The sequence below is a fragment of the Patagioenas fasciata genome, chromosome 2 (assembly GCF_037038585.1).
Source record: "Patagioenas fasciata isolate bPatFas1 chromosome 2, bPatFas1.hap1, whole genome shotgun sequence".
In the NCBI taxonomy this organism is placed as follows: domain Eukaryota; kingdom Metazoa; phylum Chordata; class Aves; order Columbiformes; family Columbidae; genus Patagioenas; species Patagioenas fasciata.
In genome coordinates this window covers 89224359-89237083 of record NC_092521.1, presented here as the reverse complement: position 1 = coordinate 89237083, position 12725 = coordinate 89224359, and the positions used below count along the sequence as shown (strand labels likewise).

The following is a 12725-nucleotide window of genomic DNA, read 5'->3' as shown; positions in this document are numbered from 1 at the left end:
ACGCAAGAGTCAACTATATTTTAATACATAATCTCCAAATAGTAAGATCCAGAATTTGCAAGTTGTTTTTGTATATAATCATTGTCAAATAGGAGCACAGCTTAAAAGACAGTTTGGTAAACACCCCAGGATAGAAACTTGGTAGAGTGCTAGAAACTGAGAAATAAGAGTGTGAGATTTTTCTGTTTTGGCATACATTCTTTAAAAATTAGAGGTATACGAAAGAAACTGCATGCTAATATGCATTTCACAGCTACAGATCTTTGCAACTTGGCCACCCTTTGCTTAAACACAGAATGGCTTTAAGAGATTTATGTTCGAAAAGGCGCCATTTCAGATTCTTTAAGCAAGGAAACCAAAGCCATTCTCATATGTTGAAATTCTCTCAGAGAAAGCAGTTAAAAAAAATATATATATATAAAAACCACCCCCACTGAAACTCAAGAACTACTCAGGATCAAACTGGTGAACACCAAATTACTCACAAGATTTTAGACCTTCATTAGGAGTGTGGGCTTGTGCTTCCTTCAAAAGAATCTCTCTTTAATTGATTTTTGGCCACCCTTTCCCTTTTCCTACCATCCATGGCTATAAACTGGCCCCATCCTGTCATTCAACACACAAGCCATACAGTAGGTGCCAACATTTGTAAGCAATTATAGGAAGTTTTACGAGGGGATCATGAATATCTTAAGCTTACACTGAAATGCCACAGTTTCAGTGAACCAATAGACAAAAATACCTGAACTCTCTGGAGAGTTTCAGAAGTAAACCCATCACATTTTTGGCTGGAAGCACAGTTTAACACCAAAGTCACAGTACACATGTGATCTAGAGCAATGTAAGACATCACTGAGGCCAAGCAAGGCAGAAATCAAACACACCAACTGGTCCCTCAAACAGAAAGACCAGAGGGTTGGGGATTGAGACAGAGGTGACAAGGCCACTGCAGTGGTGCTTGGAGGGTGCTCAGGAGGCAGGTAGTGATATGGGAGCACCGTTCCTCTTCAGATCAGCTCCAAAGCAGCAGTCTCACAGCAGCAAGACCTGTAAAAGCACTCAGTCTTTTTAATTGCAGATACATATATTTACCATACAATAAGCTCTTCTTACTAGGAAGAAAAAACAACACCAGTAATCTAATCCTGTCACCTTTGCTTATCCTAGAGTGCTCCAGATAAATGTTTCCTCATTGCAAGATGAAGTGCTACTCAGGACAACACAACCACAACCATCAGATAGCCACCCTAAGGACCTTTCACAGTCAGCAGAGCAGACGTCTGTATAGCCGTGCAACTCATAAGACCAGCCTTCTTATCCTAAGGCAGGCACCTGCAGTTTTTCAAGTTGGCCTGCAATTTCTTCATCAGGGAGAGGGTTCTCACTCACCTAAACAGCTGCCTAGACAACCTCCCAGGTGTAGACACAGTTAAGCAAGAAGGTTCCCACCTGAGATAACAGAAGGCATCCACAGTAACATGGGCTCACACAAAGGAAGTGAAAGGACTTCAATTAATTAGTGAAAGTTCACCATCACATTTTGAAGTCACAGCAAGTATTTGCAAGAGAAACTCAACCTACTCAGTGTCAAGAGTAAGCTGTGTCCACCACTGCAAGTACTAGTTACAACATTAAATTATGGGGAAGTTGTAAAATCCAAATGCATGTGTGCTCTCTCATACTTCCCGCTTTGCATACCTTCACGTTAACTAAAAACATGTACCAGCAAAAACTTAAACCATTACTTTACAGTTCATTCAGTTTATCAAAATCAATATAGCATTATTACCTAGGGAACATTAGTAGGCAAATTGAGAAGAGCCACAGCCTTTAAGACAAGTCTGTGCTATACTTCCCTTCAATCAAACAAGAAAATAGATACATGTGAGATCCTAGCATATGATTGAAACTTGCAGCTTGTGTGTGACAGAGCTAAATTGTACTGGAAAAAGAATTAGCAGTCAGTGTTTCCACATCCAAGTTATGTTACCATTTGAAACAAGTCCGATCTCTCATTCTGGTTAAACAAGAAAAGCAACAGATAATGTAAATTCTATCTATACTTCACAAATAAAAAAAAAAATTGCAGCATAGTAATACACTACCACAAAGGTGTTTTTTTATAACACAACTAAATAACGATGCACAATAACTGTGGGAGTATGAAGTTCAAGGAAACTACCAACTGTTAGGAACAGAAATGCAACAAGTATCATTTTGGTCAGTATTAGGATTCCTGTTTTCTTCTTAAATAATGAAGAACACAAATTAGCAAAAATATCTTCTAATTGTATAATGCAAAAAAAGGACTGAAACAGTTGCACTATATATTCAACTAGAAAGAGCTGTAATAAGAATATAAGAACATTTAACACAAATCAGGTGACCTTCAAAATTTTAAGAAATCAAATACATGAAGCAAAAACACACAGTTACGTATTTTCAGTCTCAGGTCAGTTGAAGGTACAACTATTTCCCTAAAACAGGCTGGCAAGGGCATAAATTGAAGTTTAATTCTTAGTCTATATGACTTCGTTGCTTTCACATCTTCAAGAATAATTCTCCAACTTTGTTTCACTTTCAAAAATAAAAGGATGTATGCCACTGAGCCTGCAGACCTACAACCTACACTGCTGCTGTTCCAAGGCCAGACAGATTCTGAAAAGGCTCTTGCCCTGCCCAGCATCACTGCAAGCATTTTGGGGGAGGAACCCACAAGTTGTAAACAAAGATTCTATAAAGTACTGCCAGTACAGACCAGGCTTGGGCTTCAGGAAAGCACCACTTGACCAGTAACAGCCAATTCAGCACCAAGAATGCTGCTTCTGAGTTTTGTCTGAAGCATTCTCATGAAACACAGACACCTCACAAAGCCACTGGCATGGACAAACCTCCTAAAGCATGAAAAAATATAATATTTTGTATGCAGGTCTGAAAACCTCTGTCCCTTTTATATTATAGATCTTGTAGGATTTTAATGGCATTTTAATTTCAGAGGCAAACAGCATGCTAACTTTGGCAGGGATACACTGACAGACTACTACTGTGTAATCATGGGAAAAGTTGCACTGACATGGAAACCACAATTATTCAGTTGTATGAAGTCCAGAAAGCATAGCCAGAAATTTCAGCATTTCAAAACCAAACCTGCTCCATAGTAATGCTTATGCTGTTAGAGAGCGACATCAGTGCTAAAGGCGACAAGAACACCAACCAGCAGCCAAAGATAGGGTGGCTGTTCTTTATCTTTCTAAAAAGAGAAATCACAATCAAGAGAAAGCTAGGGGTATGCCACCAGTATCACTGGAGAAGCCAGCCATTGCTAATGCATCTAAAGAGATCTGCATGCATGAAAAAAATGTTAGGACTACAAAAAAAAAAAAAAAAAAAAAAAGCAAGCAAGCAACCAAAACCATCATCCATAACTGCATGCCTGCAGTTTCACAAGCAGCAGCCTAAACAGTCAGGTGTTGTATCCCAGTTCCCAAACAGTACCAGCAGAAAGGTAGTTAGAGACTATAGTAGCAGCCAGAATGGATTGCAGCATAGCAAACTAGAAGCATGAAAATCAGAAACACAGTATGCACAAAAACAGTCAGGAGTATTTCCTGCCTGGCTTCAGATTGTTTTGCCTTCTAAACATATACAACATTCTACACACCTTGGAAAAAGCTTACTTCCATTCATATAATGGTAAATATGTTCAAGCTACTTCTGGCATGGGTTCAGACATTATAGGATACTAATAAGAGAATTTTCTACTCTTTTCAAGTTGCTACATGATGGGGCAGGATTGATTTAAGGCTTCCATTGCAGTGCGGTGACATCGTACCTCGAAGTGCCTATGAATACACAGGACCAGTAACAGTAGATCTGACAGCATATCTTAGCCACAAGCTTCAGCACTATCCTTAAAGGCAGAGCTTTAGAGATTTGTATGCAATATAGATAAAGAATATTATCTCCTCAGAAGCCTAGAAGAATGGAAAAAGCCAAGAGGCACATATTTAATCGCTATGCAGGTGTCAGATATGCAGAGACAAGGTAAATTCTCGTTACAGGAAAAGCACCCAACTAAACATTCAACATGGCATTTTTTTTTCCGTCTGCATTAAATTTCACCACAGGCTGTAGGAATTCTCCTTTGAGGAGAATTCCCAAGCAGTAATAAATGGGTCAAACAACAACTAAAGCAAAGCCCTACAGAAACCCTTCATAAAATTCAACTGTATCTTACTATATTTGATAGTCAGACTTTTTCCAGAGGAATATTTTCTTCCTATTACTTCAAAGGTGTTCAAACACAGCGAATGCAGCACAAGCTAGTGGCATCTCACATACAAGGCAAGTACAATTTTGTGGCATCTCACATACAAGGCAAGTACAATTTTGTGGCTGTCATACCTGTTGGATCACTGTACTTAACTAAACATCACTACAAACATGTTGCGGTATTGTCAACTTCTAACTGTCTGATTTGACGGCACAATTGAAGCTGTACCATTATTCAATGCAATAGAGTTGTCTCAGGGCACAGTATCAAATGCTGCTCAACGTTACTTACTGCTGAATTAACTGCAACTAGATCATAAAATCAACAGATATTTCCTTAAACTTCATTTGCTTGCTGTCAGATGAGATTTGAGTTACAAAGCAAAATTCATGTCTCCCACATTAAAAAAAAAAACACAACACTTTAACAGGAAATACACCTTTAACAGGAAATACATCTGAAGAAGGAAGCCTGCCTTAGGTAAACTACTTTGTGAGTATTTGTGAATACATGAAAAGAAGAATTGTTGCAACATTTACACGGCATATGGGGAAGTTCAGTTGCCTAATGACACATATAAAAAGCATAGGTGATAACAGATAAACTAGTTTACATCAACTTGTTTGGCGGGCTTTACAAAAGCTTCATTATACATTTAGATTGTAAAGCCTGTGCACACCCTAGAAATATAACAAGCTAAATAGGCTTTCCAGTAACAGTTAGAGGAATCTGGAGAGAATTCCACTCTTTCACCCCACCTCCTATAGTTTGCCTAACTTAAAATTTTGGACATAACTACATCCCCTGGTTCATATATGTATGACCCAAAGGAACTTCTTAGCTAAGGTTCAGGGAAAAAAAAAACCAACACAACAACAGTGAATTCATATGAAAGAAGCAAGGAGTGACAAGTATATTAAAAAAAAATATTTTATTTTGCTCATTTACCTAAAAAAGAAAAGTAGCAAGAAGAGATTTAGAATACGAGAGCACACACTGGCGAGAAGGGAAATTATACATCTACCACATCTACCATGCTGCTTTTGTGTCATTGTTCACCTAGTGCTTCAAGGAAACCATACTTTCCAAAATAAGCCTGAGTTGTGCTAAGTCTGAAAAAGCTGGGATAAAGTTGCTAGAAATTGTCAAAGTCCTTCCTGCCTCCCAGACTAAATGAAAGCATAGGTAAGCGCAAAGAAAATCAGTCCCAGCACCCTTCAGAGAAATAAGGTGTGAGCAACAGAAAGCACCACTAGGATGAATACCAATATCATAACTGCACTGAAAAACATTTTATTCAGCTTCCTTGCATTACAGCGATCAGAGTGGTAAGCTTTGATGTGTTCTTCACACAGGTCATCAGCAGGTTTAAGTACTCCATTTTCCTTGTCCTTCTGCATAGCTATCTATTTTCTAAGAAACTCACTTGCTGGTGTGGAAAGCTCAACAGCCAAAAGAACCTGAAAGAGACAATCAGAGGACAAAAAAAAAGAGCAAGACTTACTGGGAGAGGATGAAGTCACAAGAAAAAGCTTTTCATAGGAGCTCTCTCTTCAGTTTGGATTTGCTGTAGGTACATAGAGAAGAGGATGCTTCAACTCTTTCAAAACTTAGGAAACAGAGAAATACAGGTTCTGTCTACACTGACAGTCACCAATTAAGAGAAAAAAAAAAAAAAGCACACCACAAAGACTATGCAAGTGGCATGCTGCTGGCAATAGGATACTCTTCTCTCCTTGTCAGCCAGGGCAGCTGCAGCAATAGCCCCCCACAGCATCAGAAATTTTCATGATAAATGTTGCGTGGAGGAAATCAGTTTCGCAAACCCAAACTAAGCACCATACTTCTATCTGTTTCATATCTTAGCACCATTAACGTGAACTTCATTGTTTTATGTTTCCCAGAACACTGTCAGTATTTTATTGACTTTTGCAGCAAGTACACATCACAGTATACAGTACCTTAGAACGCACTTGATCTTTACAATGTTTTTTGATCCACATCCTGTACATATCCTGTTCAAACACAAGGAATCAGATTGCCTGCACTGGTCCTTGAGTTAATTAATACCTGCTAGCTGAGCAAGGCTACCAGAACTTCCTTCTCTAGTGAGCAACTAGAGAATAGACTTCACTGGCAGTCAGAAACACTGAGCAAAGCTGTGCAAAGACAAAGAAAAAAGAGAAGTTAATACACCAAAGCACATATTAATTAATTGTGCATCAGCCATACTTTTTACCATTAATGTCTCCTAGCTCACTTATGCTTGAATACCACCACTAACTGCACTATTCTGGCAATAAAGACATTGGAATACAGCTGGGTTCCTCCAGGCAGGAACAGAGAGTAGGCAATATCCTGGACTCCCAGTTCTTGGAGAAGACAACAGCCCTGCCAGTCTGCATGTATCATTGTATAGTGTGAAATACAGATGAAAGAGTAAAGCATTAGACCATGTAATTACAGATTTCTTTGGTAAGAGGTCAATACACTAGCTAAATAAGACTATCTGGTAACCCTCCTCCCATCAAAGCTGGAGTCAAGACCACCAAAATTCAGGCATCTTTATGAAAGTATGACCTCTTTTTAGAAAATATTCTAGTCACCCGTTTCAGTATTTGTTATACTACGTTTCAGTAAAATACCTTTTTCTCAAGAGTTTTGGATGAAACTTGATGGCAACACTTATATATAACCTGTAAATGGAAAGACCTGGAATTATATTTTAGGGAAGCTTGAGTTTCATGCCACAGCCACTATTCATTTGCTGCAGAGTTTTCAACAAGCTGTTTATACCATCTTGTCACAAATTGCAGGTGTTCACCTTCTGATACTGTGGAGGACTCACAGAATCATACAAGTTTATGATGGAAGGGACCTCTGTGGATCACCCAGTCCAAGAGACCTGCTCAAGCCAGAGTCAACTAGAGCAGGATACTCAGTGCCATGTCCAGTTTGGTTCTGAATACCTTCAGGGACAGACACTCCACAACTTCTCCAGCCAGGCTGTTCCAGTGCTTGACCACCCTCATCATTTAAAACATAACCACCCAAACAAACAAACCCACTACACAACAACCAACACACACCCTCTCAAGTTTAAACAAAGTTTCAATTTGTGCCCAAAGCAGTGTCCCTAATTAGTTCCTAGAACTAGTATGCAGGAACATTACTGTTCCTAATTAGTCCTCTGCATCCTCAAACTGAGATAGGGATGTTCAATGCATCTGAAATTCTCACTCAATACAACTCTTGTTTATTCACAGACAGCAATTAAAATAGAGTATCTGGTTTCAACCAATATTTGTTTAAATGAAAAGGCAGCAATACTAATATTTAGCTTTAGCCAGAAACCAAGACAACATTTGTTTTAATGAAAAGACAGCAATGCTAATAGTTAGTTTAGCCAGTTTCAGCAAAAAATATCCTCCTATTCCTATGCAGAAAAGCAATCCTTTGGATTTTATCCTTCACCTGGCAAACTGATGTCCTCTCTCTGGTACAACAGGCTACAAATGTTTCTCTACATCTGCCTTCCAGGTATACACCCACTCCTCAGTTACAAAGGTTCCCACCTCAACACTTGGTCACAATACTTGTAAAGGAAACAGTTAAACAATTTTTTAGAAAAAATTCTCTTTCAACTCTTCTCCAAGAAACAAAGTTCTTTTAGCCACAGAGTATCAGATAGTTTCATAGTCACACTCCATACCAGCTTTTTTTTTTTTTTTTTGTTATGTTAAACAATGAGTCATGTTCTCCTTACTGGTACTTTGCCCCACAAGGTCTGTCTTGCCTGGTTTCATTCTCAACAGTAAATCTTGTTTTCTCAGTATCTTTCACCCCCCTTCTCAAGACAGTTAGTCTTTCTCAAACTATGACCTGTAACACCTGCATAAAACTTACACTACACATGTGTAGGGGTCTGGTGGGTTACAGGAATAGCAAAGGCCATAAGCAACTGATTGAACTTCCGATACAAGGAACACAGAGGCAGGCCTCATATTCTACCTACATCAAAAAGAATGTTTTTGCATTTCTGCAAGCACACTCACCTGTCATCATTATTTAAATGACCTTAGGGTTTGGTTGAATTCCTGAGGCTGCTACCTTAAGTTTTCCCAAATAGCAGCTGAATTTGACAGAACTGCAGGTAAGAAAGCAGAAGCTGGTTCTTGTATTGCTGCAGTAAGAGCTCTCACAAGGCAGAAACACAACTGCTTTCTTCATCTACAGTTCTCAATAGCCTCTGGCCATGTATTGACACTTGAGTTCTAGTGCATCATTTAATTTAAAACAGAGCTTTATAAGAGCTTGTTGAATGATGTTGGTCTACAAACTCTTACCTTGCTTTTTCTCCAAGTAAAGCAGGACAGCACCAGACACAAAACAAACATTATTCACTGCTGGTAATTCAGTGACTGAGGGGGGAAAAGTAGAAACATCAACATATAACCTCGTAGTTACTCAGCATACTTCTTGGTATTTCTCCAAGAAGTCAAGCACCTAAATACTCTTACAGGCATCCGCATACAAAAAGACAATCAGATTGACTGAAGTGTAGACAGACTTTCAAATGGAACTTAAACTGACATTTAGTCACAATGCCTAGAAAACAATGCTGTCAAAGCACTGCTTTAGTATCTTCCCCAAATAAGAGACAAGACATATCTGTATAGCTAAAAATAAATTTGTTAGTTATACAGGTATCTGATTCAAAATTCCCCTTTTTACAGGGTAATTCTTCAAGGTAAAGTTTGAAAGGTCCAGAACATCTGTTTTGCATTGTCAAAACACTCTCCCAGTAAGAGTCAAGGTTTTGTAAAAAAGATATTTTCATTTTAACATACAAAACAGACCTGTTTCATTTGAAATACTTTTCCTTAAATGAAGAAAAAAAGTGCTATGCATTACTCACAAGTACCCTACCAGCAAACCAATACCTACATGACACTTCAGAAATGTTTTATCCACCCAGTCACATCAATTGCCTCACTCTGGAACTCACTTCAGCAAAACAGTGAAGTGTGGTTCATCCCACTGCTGTGGTGTGAGAAGGGAGATAAGGGAAACCTCAGTACTGCAGAAGAAACATACAAACACCATTGGCTACATGCTTGGAGTCTCTTATCAGTAATGCAAGTGGTAGAACAACATTGATTTCCCTCTAACCCCACACATAAATGCAGAATTTGTAGAGTTTCATTTACCTGCTTTGATTTCATAGAAACTAAGGTCCAGCACTTGCAGCCAGAATGTCACCCGAGTCATGATCATACAATTACAGAATTGGTTTTCCTTTGTGGCTTCAACAGGCGCATCGCAAACTTCTGTTATTTGGCCAAAGATCACAAAACCACCTTCCTATCAGTAACACATCCACCTGCACAGATACCTGTTATTTTAACATATCATATCTAGAAGATAAGCAAGCCATGTGAACTGGTTTTAACTGGTGCAGTAAGGTGGCACATGGCACAAGCCTCCAGTCACTCATTATAGAGAAGAACTTGTGCAGACAGCCCATCCTCTTGTGCCATCCAGTAAAGTCTTATGAATCCCATTGGAAGTCCATAAATCAGAAGTTACAGCTGTGCCATGTCTATCCATGGTATATTTAATTTGAAAATTGCATTGTCAGTCAATTGCCCCATTGGTGAAATATAGCCCTACCTGAACTCAACTTTCTCCATCATAGCAGAAACAAAATCCCATCTTTTGTCAGGTGAAAAGATGGACAATCAAGATGTTCACAGCTATACAGAAGTTCTGAAAAATAAAATGAGTTGTCTAGTTTCAACACTAGGATTAAGCACACTTGCTGTGGCATCGTTTCAACTCAGGAAGGACTGGTACAGTTCAAGCAGCAACCTGTTTGGCCCAAGAATATTCCAAAGACAAAAGCACAACTCTACATTTGCCTAGGATTGTCATGGCCCAGTTAGCTCAATAATCTCCCATCTACCCTTGTTCCAGGAACCAGGAACCACAGTGCCCTAGTTCAGCAAATACTCTCAGAGTACACTGGCCACACACAAACAAAAGTATGTTCCTTATACAACGCAACTGTGCCAACTTGCTTTTAAAAGAAAATTGCTGTGGCAGAAGGGGCCCAGTTTAAATAAGGGTATTTTACCACCTGATTCTGTTCTGAAGGGATCCAAGCCTTTATCTCCCACCTCAAAAGAGCACCAGTTGCGAGGAAGAATGTGAAATAGACAAACTCTCTTTGGGCCAGTAATTAAAGTAACTACCTGAGAAAGAAGAAGTCTGAGCTCCAGCTTCCACTTCCTCATACGTGTACATTTTACACATGGTAATTAAATTTAAAGACACATAGTAATAGGACTTTCACTCAGGAGGTGGGACATGCGAGTGTGCCTGTTCTCAGATAAGAAACAGAATCCAGGTCTCCCATTTCTGGATGAGGCCTTTCCAAATAAAATGAAAGCTATTATATTGAAATAAAGTAAGGGAGTGAAAGAGGGGCAAGGAACAAGTACTATGGTGACACTGTCTAAGTTCATCTAAGAAAAGTGAGATGAGTATTCCTAGTGGCAGATCTCAAAATGATGGAGGACTACAGGATACCAAAAGAGGCCACCCTCAACATAAAACTTCCATCCTAAATCAAGAGTTTATACAGTCTTGTCACTAAGGCACCCAGCCTCACTGCCTGACTTTCAGGTATCCCAGGTCTTCACTAGTTCTGGTTCTCCACATGTTCCAACACTAATGCCTGACAAAGGTTAAATTAAGACAGAATAGCTGCTTTGAAAACAGAGAAAAATAACATAGAGAACATAATACTGACGGAATCATGGTGTTGTAGTCACAGGCCTCTAACTTACTATCCCTGATGAAGAAAAACGTGCTTCTGTCAACAAACTGGAAGACTGTTCACACAGCACCAAAGTAGTCTTTGGGAAAGCTCTGACTGTGCTCTTGCTACAAATAAACATCAAGCAGAAATGTTAGTACACACAAATTATTAGATTTTCCTCTTCTCAGACATAGTTATATGTCCTTGTCAAACAGCCACTCAGAAGGGTTTCCTTAACACACTATTGGCAGACTGTTGCTAAACCCTCAGAAATGAGGGCGCCAAAGTGTCTTGTAAGAACACCCGAGAACAGACATAAAAAGGTAAAACACAAACAGCAGGTGAGCATTCAAAGCATAATCCAGGTTCTCTTGGATAATGGATGAAAGCTGCTATAACACTATATTGTCCCTGGATTTACTCTCTCACAAAAGCTCAGGTAGCTCTTCTACTAAAACAAAACAAAATACACAAAACCAAACATTGACTAACATTATCTTGGGGGAAAAGAACAACCTGTTTGTTTCAACACGTACTTTTCCACAGTCCTCATAGATTTTTAAACAATCCACACCAGCACCTCACAAGTGGATCTGCAAGCCTAGCAGGACAAGTCACAGTTGAAAGGGAAGAAGTTCTTCCATGCATGAAGATGCCACTGATTAAATGCAAGCCATAAAGGAAAAAAGCTGTTCAACTGGGATTCTAAGCATGAATGCTTACTGTGCAATTTTACCTACTTAAGAGGTTATACCAATCACAGAAAATACACCCTCCAAGCAAAAGTCATTCAGCACCTTCCAACAGGTAGGCAATGCACGAGCAGAGCAGCCTTTTTCCAAGTAGTGGGCAACATCTACATTGCAAAGTAAAGTATTCCTGAAATACGAGTACGTATATCCATGGCAGCTTTCATTCAGCACCTGCTCACCAGCAAAGACACAACAATGCAGATCTCTGCATGGACAAACAATCCAGCCAAATATTCAAACCACCTGTTGGGACCATATCAGCAAAAGCTACAAACTGCATACATCAGCACTGCTGCAGGTCTCACCAGGTTAAAACTCACCACTGGCACATCCTTTTTCACAGTATGGAAGTTGTTCCAAGGGAAACTGAATTTTCTTTCCATGAAACCTTTCTCCTGCACCTTCTGATCAAAGCATCAGGACTCTGAGAGCATCATTATCCCTACAAGCAACATAGCCAAAAAATATGAGACTGCAATGAATGCACATGAATACAAAACAAGTGGCCTGGGGAGATGCTTTTCTTATCCATTCAGATTGGGGTATAAAGCAGGTACTGATTGTAAATGCGTGACTGCCCGGTATGCCAAGGAGACAGGTGACAAAGAACTCCTCTGAGTGACAAGCCTGCTCAGACAAAACCCAACTGCAGGTTGCCTCACACCTGCAGTGGTATCACTGCATTACTGCCTTCACCACTTCAGACCATCAGGATGAAAAGTCCCAACACTGGCTCGTTGTTCTGCTCTTTACAGGCATGGTTCCTTTGTCACTGATGCTTACTTCACACCTCATCTCAGTACAGGTTACAATGACTTCTTAGGAATTCCTGGTAACAGTTACTACAAAAGAGTCCAAAGCTGAGAAGAAAGAGGGA

The 12725-nt window shown here is 39.5% G+C and overlaps 1 protein-coding gene and 1 long non-coding RNA gene across 3 annotated transcripts in view; both read right to left on the bottom strand.

Moving 5' to 3' along the window:
• GMDS (GDP-mannose 4,6-dehydratase) overlaps nucleotides 1-12725 on the bottom strand; it is a 423438-nt gene that overhangs the window by 410021 nt on the left and 692 nt on the right. The window contains exon 1 of one of the 2 annotated variants that reach the window (XM_065831968.2): nucleotides 11125-11250. The exons of the other annotated variant lie outside the window; for it this stretch is intronic. Within the exon in view, the coding sequence (XP_065688040.2) occupies nucleotides 11125-11235 (111 nt within the window). The 5' untranslated portion in view covers nucleotides 11236-11250. Of the gene's footprint in view, nucleotides 1-11124; nucleotides 11251-12725 lie in introns of those variants that run through there. 2 annotated transcript variants of the gene reach the window in all.
• LOC139827209 (uncharacterized) lies at nucleotides 5544-9969 on the bottom strand. Its single transcript, XR_011737531.1, has 4 exons — nucleotides 9947-9969; nucleotides 6919-9353; nucleotides 6235-6432; nucleotides 5544-5733 (listed from the first exon to the last, which is right to left on the bottom strand). It is a non-coding gene; the product is annotated as an uncharacterized lncRNA (long non-coding RNA).